At 41.6% G+C, this 13,553-nt stretch overlaps 1 protein-coding gene across 5 annotated transcripts in view; it reads right to left on the bottom strand.

Moving 5' to 3' along the window:
* Positions 1–4,103: 4,103 nt before the first annotated feature.
* The window catches only part of LOC149318149 (phospholipid scramblase 1-like), a 32,124-nt gene continuing 22,674 nt past the window's right edge, over positions 4,104–13,553 (bottom strand). For all 5 annotated transcript variants that reach the window (XM_089509096.1, XM_089509095.1, XM_089509091.1 and 2 more), the window contains 5 exons: positions 12,664–12,890; positions 10,983–11,144; positions 8,327–8,488; positions 6,415–6,543; positions 4,104–4,519 (listed from right to left, as the gene is read on the bottom strand). In XM_089509096.1, the coding sequence (XP_089365222.1) occupies positions 6,421–6,543; positions 8,327–8,488; positions 10,983–11,144; positions 12,664–12,890 (674 nt within the window). In that variant the 3' untranslated portion in view covers positions 4,104–4,519; positions 6,415–6,420. The remainder of the gene's footprint in view (positions 4,520–6,414; positions 6,544–8,326; positions 8,489–10,982; positions 11,145–12,663; positions 12,891–13,553) is intronic.

The raw sequence follows: 13,553 nt of genomic DNA, 5'->3' as shown, positions 1-13,553 counted from the left end.
TCAGGCTGTTTTCTGAAGTATGTTTTAGTGAGTGTGCTCTTCTGAAAACATTGGTGTTCCCAAAAGCCAGTTGAGGCTTCCTTTCTGCGTAGAAATGGTGCCATGGGAATGAGCTTTCTATTATTAATAGCTAAGATGGCTACTGGCTCTAACCCACTATCTGTTACAAGACCGTGGACCACATTTGGCCTAGAATCACTCCAAAATCTGTCTAAAGATCACTTATCCACTGATTGAGTGTGAATGATAATGTCCATTTCACCTTTCAAAAAGTTTAGTTCAAAACATGCATGATAATATTTGCTTTTCAAACAGTGTTCCATTCATAATATCTGTAATCAATGTAGCTAAAATGTATATTTGGAGGGCAATTGTTGTCCTTCTGCATCGAAAGCTATTCAGCAGGAGGAGCGCAGGGACCAGTTTTCTGATCCTAAGAACCTCCAGGAATTTCCTAGATTGCCAAAAGTAAAAAACAAATAAGCATTATCTCTGTGTGTGATTATATCAACATTTAAAATAATGTGATGTGCTTTTATATTTGGAAAATAATGTTTTAAAAATAAAAATTCATGTGATGGGGTATGTGTGAGGGGGAATCATAAGTGTCTGGAAATTCATTTTCAGTTTTTACAAAATGGTCCCCCCTCTTTTGCCATTAAACAGTAGAAGGGAGTTCAAGGGTGTATTTACACTGTAGAAATAATGCAGTTTGTCACCACTTTAAGTACTGTAGCTCCATCCTATAGAATCATGTGATTTATAGTTTTACAAGGTCTTTACCCTTCTCTTCCAGAGGGCTTGTAGCCTTGCAAAACTACAAATCCCAGGAGCCTGCACGATGGATCCATGGCAGTTAGTGCGCCCTAACACTTATTTTAAATCTATTTTTTAAAAAAACCACTGTCACTTCTGCAGTCTTCCAAGAGAAGTGATTCACCTTCCCCCATTTGGTACACAACAAAGAACAGTCCAGAAGAGTTGAGAAAAAGAGAATCTGGGCCACAGTTTCCCTGCATGTATGCAGGCCTGATGTAAAGCTGACCTGTTCAGTAAAAGCATGTGAAGAGTTTGTTTCATAGGATATCTGTTTGCATATGTTTTAAGACATCTACTGCTGTGCAGTAAATTTCACATACCGTATTTTCCGGCGTACAAGACTACTTTTTTGCCCAGGAAAATCTTCCCCAAAGTCGGGGGCCGTCTTGTATGCCGGGCAGCCGCTGGGTCCTAAAGAGAGCCATTGGCAGGAAAGCCTTCTCCCAAAGGCAAAGGAGCGTCCTCCTCCGTTCCTTCCCTCCTTTGCTTTTTCCCATTCCTTCCTTCCCTTCCCTCCCTTTCTTTTCCCCTCCTTCCTCCTCTCCCTCCCTCCTTCCTTCCCTTTTTCTTCCTTTTCTTCTCTTCCTTCCTTGCTCCCTCCCTCCCCTGTCCTCCTTTTCCCGGGGGCCCTGACTCTGAGAGCGAGGCTGGCTACAGAGCAACCAATCCTGTTTGGATGGAGTCACACTAACAGCCAATCAGATTGAGGACAGTGGTTCCCCCCCCACCCTCACAAACTACAATTCCCAGGATTCCCTGGTTTTTCAAGGGAATTTCAAGGGAATAATAATAATAATAATTGCCTCCACACTTCCAGATCCCAGCCCCAGAGAATGAGTCTACAGTATATCAGTGTTGCCAATTCTGCAGGTGCATTTGGATTTAATAATGATAACAATAATGGTGATGATGATGATAGAGAGATAGATCTTGTAGCACCTTTGAGACTCACTGAAAGAAAGGTTGGCAGCTTTCCTAGACTTAAGCATACTTCCTCAGATGCATGGGAATTGTAGTTCATTGTGGCACCAGAGCTCTTTCTCACAAAGCTACAATTCCCAGGGTTCCCTAGCACTGAGCCAGGACAGTTAAAGCAGTCTCAAACTGGATTATTTCTGCAGTATGGATTGGACCTTGAGCATTTTTAATAACCAAGGTTCAAAACACACTGCAGAAATAATCCAGTTTGTGACCACTTTAACTCTCCTGGCTCAGTGCTAGGGAATCCTGGGAATTATAGTTTGTTGTGGCAACAGAGCTCTTTCTGATAGAGAAGGCTCAATGTCTCACAAAACTACCATTCCCAGGGTTCCCTAGCACTGAGCCAGGGCAGTCAAAGCAGTCTCAAACTGGATGATTTCTGCAGTGTGTCTTGGATCCAACTCAGGCTGCATCTTCACTCCAGAGACAATCCAGTTTCATACCGTTTTAAGTGCCATGGCCCAGTGCTATGAAATCATGGGAATTGTGGTTTGTTGTCACATCAAAGTTTGCTGAGAGAGAAGGTTAAATGTCTCAGAAAACTAGAATTCCCAGGATTCCATAGCACTGAGCCAGGGCAGTAAAAGGGGTGTCAAACTGGCTTATTTCTGCAGTGCGGTTGCAGCCGAACACGTTTCGATTTGGCACAAAGCTTCCTGGGCTTTGATTCCAATAGGAGCCACTTGAACTGCCGCGGCTCCATCCATACAGAATCCCTGGGATTTGTAGTTTGGAACAGCCCCCCCCCCCCCGCATTCTTTGGGCAGAGAAGGCAAAAGACCTTATAAAACTACAAATCCGAGGATTCCAATAGGATGGAGCAGCAGCTCTTAAAGTGGTGTCTAACTGCATTAATTCTAAAGTGTAGATGCACCAAGAGGAAGGGCAGGAGGAGTTGTCGAGGCAGGTGAAATAATGTTGTGTATGCTGTTATTTCAAATGTGGAACACACTCCTTCCTCAGAGTGTAATGGAATCTCCCTCCTCTTCCCCTCCTTTTCTTCTTTCTCCTTCTCCTTTTTTCTCCTCCCCCCTTTCTCCTTTGTCACTGCTGTTGTTGTTGTTGTTGTTGTTGTTGTTGTTGTTGTGTGCCTTCAGCTCCTTTCTGACTTATCATGGAAGAGAAGGGTGGTGTTATACGGTGAGTATATCCCAAACACTCTATTCTAAGTTGTAAAGTTGGGGGTCGTCTTATACGCCCAGTCGTCTTATATGGCGGAATATACGGTATATTAGCCACGTTCCTCTTTCACATATTTGTTCTCATTTCATCCTGAAAACATACCACTGTTTCTGAATCATAATAAAATAAAACAACAATTGTTATTTTTAGAGGTAAAAGTCAGCATGATGTAGTGGCCTGAGAATTGAACTACGACACTGGCGAGACCAGGGTTGGAATCCACACTAAGCCATAGTACCTCAGTGGGTGACCTTGAACAAGTTATACACTCTCAGCCTTGGAGAAAGGCAAAGACAAGCCTCCTCTGAAAAAACTTACCAAGAAAACCCCATGACAGATTAGATTTAGGGTCGCCATAAGTCAGAAACAACTTCCATGCACACAATACCACAACATTTTTAGTTACAATGTTTTGCCAGTTTTTGAAAAGAACACAACAACATATAGGAGTTTATCATGCTGGAAAAGGAATGGGATATTAGTGCTATACTCCAGCAATATCCCATAAATATTGTGCAATAACGTGACGTTTTTCACACATCGTCATCATTATTGCGCAATTATCCCATTAAAAAATCAGCAAAATCATGCCACTTTTTATTTTCAGGATTTTCCTGAAAATAAAAAGTGCTGTGATTTTGCTGCTTTATTCATGGGATAATTGTGCAATAATGATGACATCACATGATGTTATTTGAAAAGTGTTGCATTATTGCATGATATTTATGGGATATTGACAGAAGCATAGTGCTAATATCCCATTTCTTTTTCCAGTGTGACAATCTCCAGTGTATCTGCTGAAATGTTAGATTTTTGAGGTAATATCAGTTAAAATGAAGACGACTTTTAAAGCTTTTAAAAAATGTGTTATTAGAGTTTCTTTTCTTTTCTCTTACCCTGCAATTCTATAATATTTTTTATTATGTGGCATTTTTTTCCAACAGCGCATCACATTAGCTAAGGGTCTGTTCTGCTCTTAAAAAAAAATTACAATTTCAATCAGGATATTTTGGCCTACATGCAGATGGATATATAAGCATTCATACTAAATTTTACGGTGATGAGACAGCTGAAAAAAACTTTAAGAAAAAGACATCTGGGAATCTCATGTTATAAATGTTTTATGTAATAGTTTGATCCAAACCAGAAGGAATTAAATAACACATTCTAAGCTGAAAATCTTATAATACTTTCAAAGCCTAGATTTATGAACAGAGAAATAAATGGGGTTATTTTGTAGCAAGCAGATAAAAGAAAAATCTCTTGAGCTTTTGGCACTGCTTTACTCCTCGTGTGGTTAAACATCTTTCTTTTCCCCAAAATGAAGCAATATGGCACTTAAAGCAAGGGAAAGCAGATTTACTTTTGGGGTCTGCTCTCCTTAGCTTCAAAAGAATTACAGTAAAGACTTGTACAGATATTACATAGAAGAGCCAGCATAGCATAGCAGGTATAATGTTGGTTTGGGACATGGGAAATCCAAGTTCTGCCTTGGGCTAGTTCCTCTCTCTTCACCTCAGTGATACACAGGGCTATTCTGAGGATTAAGAGAAGACAAGAGCCATGTTACCCACCTTGAGCTCAGTGGAAGAAGCGTGCAATATAAATGCAATTGTAGCTATTGTTCTTCCAATCACATCATTTTGGATGTAACAGAAGCTACTATGAAAGGAAGAGGCCTCCTTTGTCAGAAAGTTTGGGAAACATCTTCTTTGTGGGGGAAAAAGCCCAAACATCATAAATATTTAGAAAATGTAAGGGCAGTCTCTTTAATGTAAAAGAAATGCACCCCAAGTACACAAAGAATAATTCTATAATTGTAGCTGACGCCGGGCCCCTAGCCCCGTCGGGCGGGAGAGGTGGTCCCATAGGCTCCATAGTAAGCACAAGAGGCAGATGGATGCTTCCACTAACTTTAATGGATGTAAAACAGGCCCGCGGGCAACAAAACAGGACAGTTGCTTCACTGTCGTAAATGAACACAAAACTACAGCCAACTGGACCTCTGACTCAACAAACTCTTCTGACCCCTTTCCTCACTCTGGCTAACCTGGCGGCCCTGGGAGACTTAGGGTAGTTCCCCGTCGAGGTTATCTGAGGAGGCGGAAGTACCCCTTGGCGGCTGACCGAGGCTTGCTCGAGATAAGGGCCTGAACCAACCTCTAATGTCCCAACGCAGGCGGGGTCCAGGGAGGAACACCGGCAAAGCTTGGTAGGGTTCGGGGTCGCTGGCTGTGGGATGTTCGGGAAAAGGAGGTTTCCAACTTTCACCAACCAGACGCGCCTCACCTCTTCCCGGGTACTCATGGCGTTGGCCCCTCAGACACTGGTGCGAAATCTCCCCTGAACACGCGTCCCACACCCGAGCCTCAATCTCTGCCTCGTAGCCTGTCGGTTCTGGGTTTCTCGGCGTCTTCGTCTCTTCCGGCTCCCCTGCTTCCTCCTCCCCCGGTGCCTCTAGCCTTTCCCCTTTTCTAACCCCTAACTCCGCCTCTCCCTTGGCTTCTGTATCCACCCCAGCTGTTGCTCCTTCTCTAGACCCACTCCCGGCCCCCTGAGTGTCCGCTGGGTCCTCTAGAGCGTCGTTTTCCATGGCGGGATACCAACCCGACTTCTCCCCTTCTTCTACCCTCTGACAGTAGCAAACATGAAAAAAACATATATAATCTTTGTCTTTCTTCAAACATTATAACAATGTTTATTCATTATGTCATACATTTAAGACAAACAAATTAATTTCACAGAGTACAAATTAATGGGAAGAATAGATTGGCACTACACACACACACACACACACACGGGTGTGTGGGTGTGAATTAATGTCAGTAAAAGTGGTTTGTATGAAGGGTTGTCATTAATAGGAAGCAACTTGAAGGCACACAATAACATGGCAGTGGAAGCAACAAGGGTAAATGGAGGGTCAGATTTTGCTCCCTCTCTCTGCTGCAGTCAGCTGCACTTCTGAAATATTAGTATAGTTTATATACTGTAATTTAGAAACAAACTATGTCTATATGTTTATATTTTGCCATTTTTTACTAATTTGCTATAAGTTATGAGGAATGTTATGACATAAAGAATGGAAGCACTATAGCCACTTTTATATAGATGTTTATCACACTATACTCTTATAGTGCTACTATTCCACTTTGACTGCTCTAGCTGCTTCCTGTTGCATTCTGGTATTGGCAGTTTTAAGGAGGGGTATTTAGAATTCTCAGGCAGAGAACTCTGCCTGAGAATTCTAAATACCCCTCCTTAAAACTGCAAATCCCAGAATGCAACAGGAGGCAGCTAGAGCAGTCAAAGTGGAATAGTAGCACTATAAGAGTATAGTGTGATAAACACCACAGTTTAAATATAAGTCCTGGTTATGTAACCTACATAACAGCCACAGAGTAACATGGATGAATACTGATAAGGTAAACTTGCTCTGAGTTAATGCCTGTGACGCCTGTGAGCACCCCGATGTCTATGAGCACCGTGGAGTCCAGTTGTCCTGCCTCGTCTGTTCCTGCCTCGTCTGTTCCTGTTTCCTTTCCTTTCAAAAAACATGAAATCCTAGGTAGTAAAATATTAAAAATTACATTAATTAGACACACTGAAATTCAGAAATACCATAATTGGTATCTTACAATAGTTACCCCCTAAATTATTTAAATGGGATCACAGAAGTGTATCTAAAGGGTGATCAGAGAAGCTAATGCAATGAATTTGTGTAGAAGACTGGAGTCAGTGGCTGACATCCAGTTATTGTGGGAGTGAATGCTACTCTCTTTCTACTTCTTCCCCAAATACACAACACCATCTGTGTTGTCTCAAAGGGACAGCTCTGTACCCCTGGGCACTGATCAGCTGTGGAGGTGCAGGTGGACATGTTCAAAGAAGGAGCAGGCTCTGTCCTATGCATAAATCTACTCTTCCTACGTATGTGAGAGTAACTGAAAAACACAAGGGTAGCTGGAAAGTTTAATGACTCAGGGGACTGAACTACTCCCACTAGCTTAATGGCTGCTATTAGGTACCCAGGGCTAGGGACATTACGCAAGAAGGTATTGGATAGTTCCATCCACACCCTCTCCTAAAAATGCATATGGACACATAGCAAGGGATTCTAGCCAATGACTCAATAGCCATGTCTACTTAGTATCTGGATGATATTGTTGTAAGCCGCCTCAATCTTAATGGAGAGGCAGGGTAGAAATAATAATAATAATAATAATAATAATAATAATAATAATAATAATATGTATTCTAGATTATTAAAATGGTGGTTTTCTGTTGTTCATTGAATTCTGAACACTTTCCTTACTCTCTTGTTCCAGTAGACCTCATGCAACAGAAAATAAATTATTTACAAAACAGGCTACATCAAAGCATTCCCTCAACATTGATGCTAGCCCGTTGCTCTCAGTACAGTCTTAATAACATTCTTCCTGCTTTCCTTTTGCAGATTTTTCCACCTCTGTATTCAATGCATATTTGACTAATTAGGTTAAAGTAACAAAAGCTGGACATCACAATTTCATATAGGTCAGGTTACATCAGCATAAACAATGAATTGTGCTGATATAGCTAAATTGCAAGTAGAATTTGAAAACAACAACAACACCTTTTAGACTACAACCATCCAAAATGTTGATATAGTTAAGTTTGCAATTGCATGCAGAGCTTGGAAGTTTGGGGTCATGTTTGCTGAGAGAATCTGGCAGTTGCAGTCCAAAATCTCATATACTCTTGCATAAATCTAAAAATTTATGCCCAAAAATTGACCCCAAAATCCCTGGTCGATTTATTTATGGGTCGGTATGGAAACATAATAACAACTCTTTCAAATTTCCCAAGGCCATGTGGAGAGGAGTCTAGCAAGAAAGAGCCAAGCAGAAGAAGTCCTGGGAGATTGATTAATGCTGCTGTTTGTTTAAGAGTCCCCCTCCCGCCCATAGGTCTGGCTGAAGTGACAATGAAATGAAAAAAAGGGCCAATCAGAGTCTCTTTTGCCATATGCACATATACCCACATTGAAGAAGACTCCAAGTTTTGCCCTCCGCCTATCCATGGGTAATGGCAAAATCCATAATTTTGGCCCCAAAGCCTGATCTCAACTTATACATGAGATCGACTTATAGTTGAGTATATAAGGTAACTTCTTCAGGTTCTGCTACCAAGGAACTATCCTCATCTATATCCTTAACACATGGATATTATCATCTTAGTTTCATGTCAATGAAAAGTTTACAAGTTAGGAATCATGTGAAGGCCCTTCTCCAAACTCTTTGAACACACCACTATCAACCATAAAAACTAGTTTCATAAACTGTACAGTCTGAGACTTAAACCATACCAGAAGGAAGCAAGCCCCAATCACAATTGCTTTCGTTTTAATATCAAGGTCCATTGGAAAATTGACTCCAAAGATGCTAGCATCTGTAGCAGCCTCTCTTGCAAATCCTCCCCATTGTCTAGAAATTGTTCCAACAGTAGATTTCCCATCCAATGCCTTCACCTAATTTTCAAACAAAAATAAGAAAAAAGGTAGATTTTTCTTCTGTTTATACATTATTTAATTTTACTTACAGTAAGCATTCAACAAAAACAAACACAATTAATTTTCAATAAAAACATAGACAATATATTGCATCAAAAAGATAAAGTGAATAATAGTATATAGGATCACAGAATTGGAAGAGACCACAAGGGTAATTGAGTTTAACTCCCTGATGTGCCAGAATACACAATCAAAGCACTCTCAACAGAGAGTTTTTAAGCCTCTGCTTAAAAACCTCCAAAGAAAGAGACTCCATCACATTCTCAGGAAGTGTGTTCCACTGTTGAACAGTTCTTACTGTCAGGAAGTTCCACCAAAATTTAGGTGGAGTCTCTTTTCCTATAGTTTGAATCCATTGCTCTGGGTCCTAGTCTCTGGAGCAGGACAAAACAAGCTTGCACCATCCTTAGTATGATATCCTTTCAAATATTTAAACAAGGCTACTATGTCACCTTTCTACATTCTCTTCTCCAGGCTAAACATACCCAGTTCCCTAAGCTGCTCCTCTTAGGGCATGGCTTCCAGACCTTTCCCCATTTTGGTCACTCTCCTCTGGACACACTAAAATAGCTACCGTATATACTCGACTATAAGTCGAGAATTTTTTGCCCTAAAATGGCCTCCAAAATCCTGGGTTGACTTATACAGTGGAGCCTCTCCTTACGTGGGAGATCCATTCTGGTTTGCATTAGTACTATACATAGTGCTACTAATGAAAACTATTGGTCCAAAACATACTGCAGAAATATCTATTTTCCGACCACTTTAACTGCTCCGGCTCTAGGTAATTCTGGGAACAGTAGAATTCTAGAGAATTCTGGGAACTGTAGTTTTGTGAGACATTTAGCCTTCTGTCAGAGAGCTGTGGTGCCACAGTAAACTACAATTCCTAGGATTCCCTAGCACTGAGCCAGGGCAGTGAAAGTGGTCTCAAACTAGATTATTTCTGCAGTCTGTTTAGACCTATTGACATACATGAACCACTTATTTATTACTTTATTTATTTATTTATTAGGTTTCTATCCTGCCTTTCTCCCAAATTGGGATTCAAGGTGTCTTCCCATTTAGTACTACCACCATAAATAATTTGTCACACCCATTTAAAACATGTGCTGAAATCATGCAGCCATCTATAAGTTAGAAGTCCAAGCAGTACTAGCCAGTGCAGCAATGGTGAGGAAAGCTGAAAATTGCAGTTGAACAACATCTGCAGTGCCAAGATTTAATTACTCCCAACAGCTCATAAGGTTGGAAAATATCTTGTATTTTCAAATTCTATTAACTCCAAGGTATAATAAATCTGCTTGCTTCCTTTTTTGGGTAATTAATGCAGGAAGTGACAGGTGATCAGATTTTCTCCCCAACTAAACCTGAATAACTGACTTTGAAGATGTCCATCCATGTGCATCCATTTCTTTATCATCACACTTGCCTAAGTCCCAGAATGTGGGGCCAGTACTAACACAGATGGTGTTGGCAGTCACAAGGAAAAACTGGGCAGGCTCCAATAATCTGCAAACGCTGAACAGAACCAACCCCTATGTAAAGGCCAAGAAAGAGTACTTCCTGTCACAGCTGTAAACTGTAAAACCTAGAAGGAGATTTCATATAAAATTAATCCGATGCACGCATTGTTGTTGTTGTTGGTTTTTGTGTGTATGTATACACACCAGGCTGAGATCCTATTATAATGAGTCTAAAATACAGATGTCACCATCTTTTGAATGTCTAAACTGTTAGTGAAGCACCAATATTTGTAAAGACTTTAGAATAGTTTAGTCTTTGTGGTACTGATAGTGGGTTTAGCTCATGTTATTTGTTTCTATGGATCCAAGGCCTGGTATATTCACTACTGAACAGTTAATTGTGCTTTTGTATTGGATCTTGCTATTTTTAAACAAACAAACAAACAAACAAACAAACAAACAGTTGTATATTAGAACTTTACAAGTTGTATTATATTTTGTTTTGTTTTACAAGTTGCACAACACCTAGAAAAAGATGTTTTATTAGGCATATAATAATTTTTTTTAAAGTAAACAAATGGAGGCAGATGGGTAGGCAGGCAAGCTGGCCAAGGAGCCAGAATGATGGGCAGTAGCTTGACTCACCTCACAGGGATATTCTGAAGATAAAGTGCAGAGGAAGAGAGCCATGGATGACCCTCTGAAATTGTTGGAGGAAAGGCAGGACACAAATGTTAAATAATAAATATATAATAAAAAAGTAAATAAAACACTCTTATAAAGCCAAAACAAAGAAAACTTAAGCCCTGGATCTTCACTGCAGTTTCTATAAGTTAACCTATTATTATGATGCAGTTAATGTTCCCATATCTCTGGGACTATCACACACACACGCATGCATACAAATATAACATGTATGTTATAATCAAATATCCACCTGGAAAACAAAGAAATCTATCTTTTTTTACTTTTCAGGATTAGCTCACCTCAAAATGAATATTCTCAAAACAGCGGCATGGAACACAAGGACCAGCCATTTTAAGTACATCTTCCCTGGCCTCATTTTGGATAACAAATTTAGGCAAACAGGGGTGCCACTTCTGTTTAACATAGCCAATGACTGTGCCTGGTGGGGCCTGAACTTCCAGCTTCAAGAAAAAGACAGCATAATTAGAATTAATACCGATCTTACACTTTTGCCTAGCAGAGAAATACACAATAAAGAATTCACAGGTTTATACATAAATGAAGGATCCAGTAGGATGGCACTAACAGAAAACGCAGTGACTTGACACACATGCTGTAAATAATATAGATGAATCTTAGTTCAATATTAGGTAAATGAGGAAAGGAGAATGTGTAAATGGAGTAGTCGCCGGGTTACAGACAGCAGAAAAGGGGCAGTCTGCAGCCGCCCCTTTTCTTGCCGGGTTGGAGGCATGGCAGCCTCACCGGCAGCCCCTGTGGCTCCAACCCAGCACTTTTCCAGGCCATGGGGAAGTGACAAAAAGGGGTGTCCATGGTGCTTTATGCCCCGTGGACACCCCGACAGGTGCAGCCAGAGGAGAAAGGGGCTTCTCCGCCCCTTTCTCCCTGGCCTCGTTCCCGCGGCAATCTAGTTGCCATGGGAATGAAGTGTCCTCCCAGAAGGAGCTCCATATCGGATCTCCTTCTCGCATCGCAAATAGGGCATCCTAAGCGCCCTCCAGCTGTGCGATGTTGTCAGGCGTGCGCCGGTCCATATGGATGCGCCACGCGCGTGACAACATCGTTGTGTGCTCTGTATGGACAGTGCTATGCTAAGATGGCACCCTCCGTACGTAGTAGGGCTGGGGATCGTGTGGTTGCTGCACACTCCCAAGCCCTACTTTTGGCCCCAGCATGGTGCTTCCGCGCCATCTGTACTGGGCCTATAAATTTTTTTATGGAATACATTATCTTGCTATTTAAACTAACAAAGGGGTTGTCCATTCTAGCTTTAAAGGCCAGGCTGGGGGTGGAGTCAAGGCATAGAGTCTACATGATGCATGCCCTGGCTGTCCCCTGGGTGACGTGACTCTGGTGCTATGTACAGATGATGCAGTGCCAAAGGAGCGCCACCAAGCCGTGGCAACATGGCTATTGCTCCTTGCAGAAGCCAGATAGGGGATGCAGTGTGCGGCTGCCGCTACTGCTGCCCCCCATCTGGTTGTAAGAGGGGTGGCTCCAGACCGCCCCTTCGGGGCTATGTGTACAGCCCCAACCCACCCTTAGAGTAAATCTCCACTGTACTGTCACAGCAATTTGATACAGAATTCATTATTCCATCCTATGGAATGCTGGGGTTTGTAGTTTCATGCTTTACTAACAGAGAACAGGAAGCTGTAATCCATTAGCACATGGTAGTACTTGGGAACAGTCTAGAAGAGAGTTTTGAGTGTGTCATCCAGTTATAAATTTCAGGATGCAACTATGACAAATAAAGTGGTATCAACTTGCCTTGCCTGTGCAGAATCACTCTGACAATAAAGAAATGTTCCAGCCCATTTTAACATAGAAAGTTTCATAATTCACAGTGCAGAATCCTCACAGATAAAACATAGGGTTTGGGGCATAGAAAAGGTGAGAACCATTGTTTTAAGGGAAAGGGAACCTTCATGTGGGCCCCAAGGTAATTGAGGTGTTTACCTCTTGCAAGCAGCAAACACAAGGGCAGCAGCAAATGGAACAGTGAAAAGCTCTTGATAATTGCATGACTGGTTGGCTTCTACTGTCAAAGAGTTTTATGGTGAATGACCGCAATGGTCCATACATATTCAAAGTGAAGTCATCATTTTCCTCAGCTGCAAAGTACATCATCTGCCCCAGAGAGTTTTTGACTTCATATCTGTTGCAAGTTTCAAAGCCACTTATCACTGAAAAGACAATACAGATGCTTGTAAACAATATTTTAAAACTTCTAATCAGAGTCATTAACTTTCATCTCAGATTTCCAGCTCTACAGCTATATCGGTCCATTCTATAACATAAAAAGGGAAGCAAACTGGCAAGAAGATGTCTACACCTTAATCAGTTTTCCAGACAGGAAGCATAATGAATACAGATGGAAAACAAAATGTATTGGGTTTGCCATTTCTCTACAGATGTACACAATCAAACTTATCCTTGGAAGAAAAATCTGTACAACTACACGTTTTTAAAAAGAAAATGTTCTTACTCAATGTGGAAAAGAGCATATTTTAAGTCTTTTTAGAAAAATGCAAAATGTGAATATGGGAAGGGGGAGGAAAGAAACCTCAAAATTGTTAGTCTCCATGGAAAAAGAAAGAAAAAAAGTTCATGCAACCTGATATGGGTCTGAGACTGAATGAGAATGCTGGTGGGATTCTGAAAAGCCCTGGCCCTAGAATTACCTGATGCATGGGGCTACAGCAGGGGTAGGCAACCTGCGGCCCGCGGGCCGGATGCGGCCCGGTGAGGCCTTGGGACCGGCCCCAGCCCGGTCCTGCCGCTGATTGCCGCCGGGGCCTTTGGCGTCTCGCGCGAGGGGCATGGTGGGGCAATTGTCTATAGAAGCC

The sequence above is a fragment of the Sceloporus occidentalis genome, unplaced genomic scaffold, assembly GCF_023333645.1.
Source record: "Sceloporus occidentalis isolate IW3139 unplaced genomic scaffold, rSceOcc1.0.p SCAF_2, whole genome shotgun sequence".
Taxonomy (NCBI): domain Eukaryota; kingdom Metazoa; phylum Chordata; class Lepidosauria; order Squamata; family Phrynosomatidae; genus Sceloporus; species Sceloporus occidentalis.
Note: the sequence above shows the minus strand (reverse complement) of the source record. Positions and strands in the feature narration are given on the sequence as shown.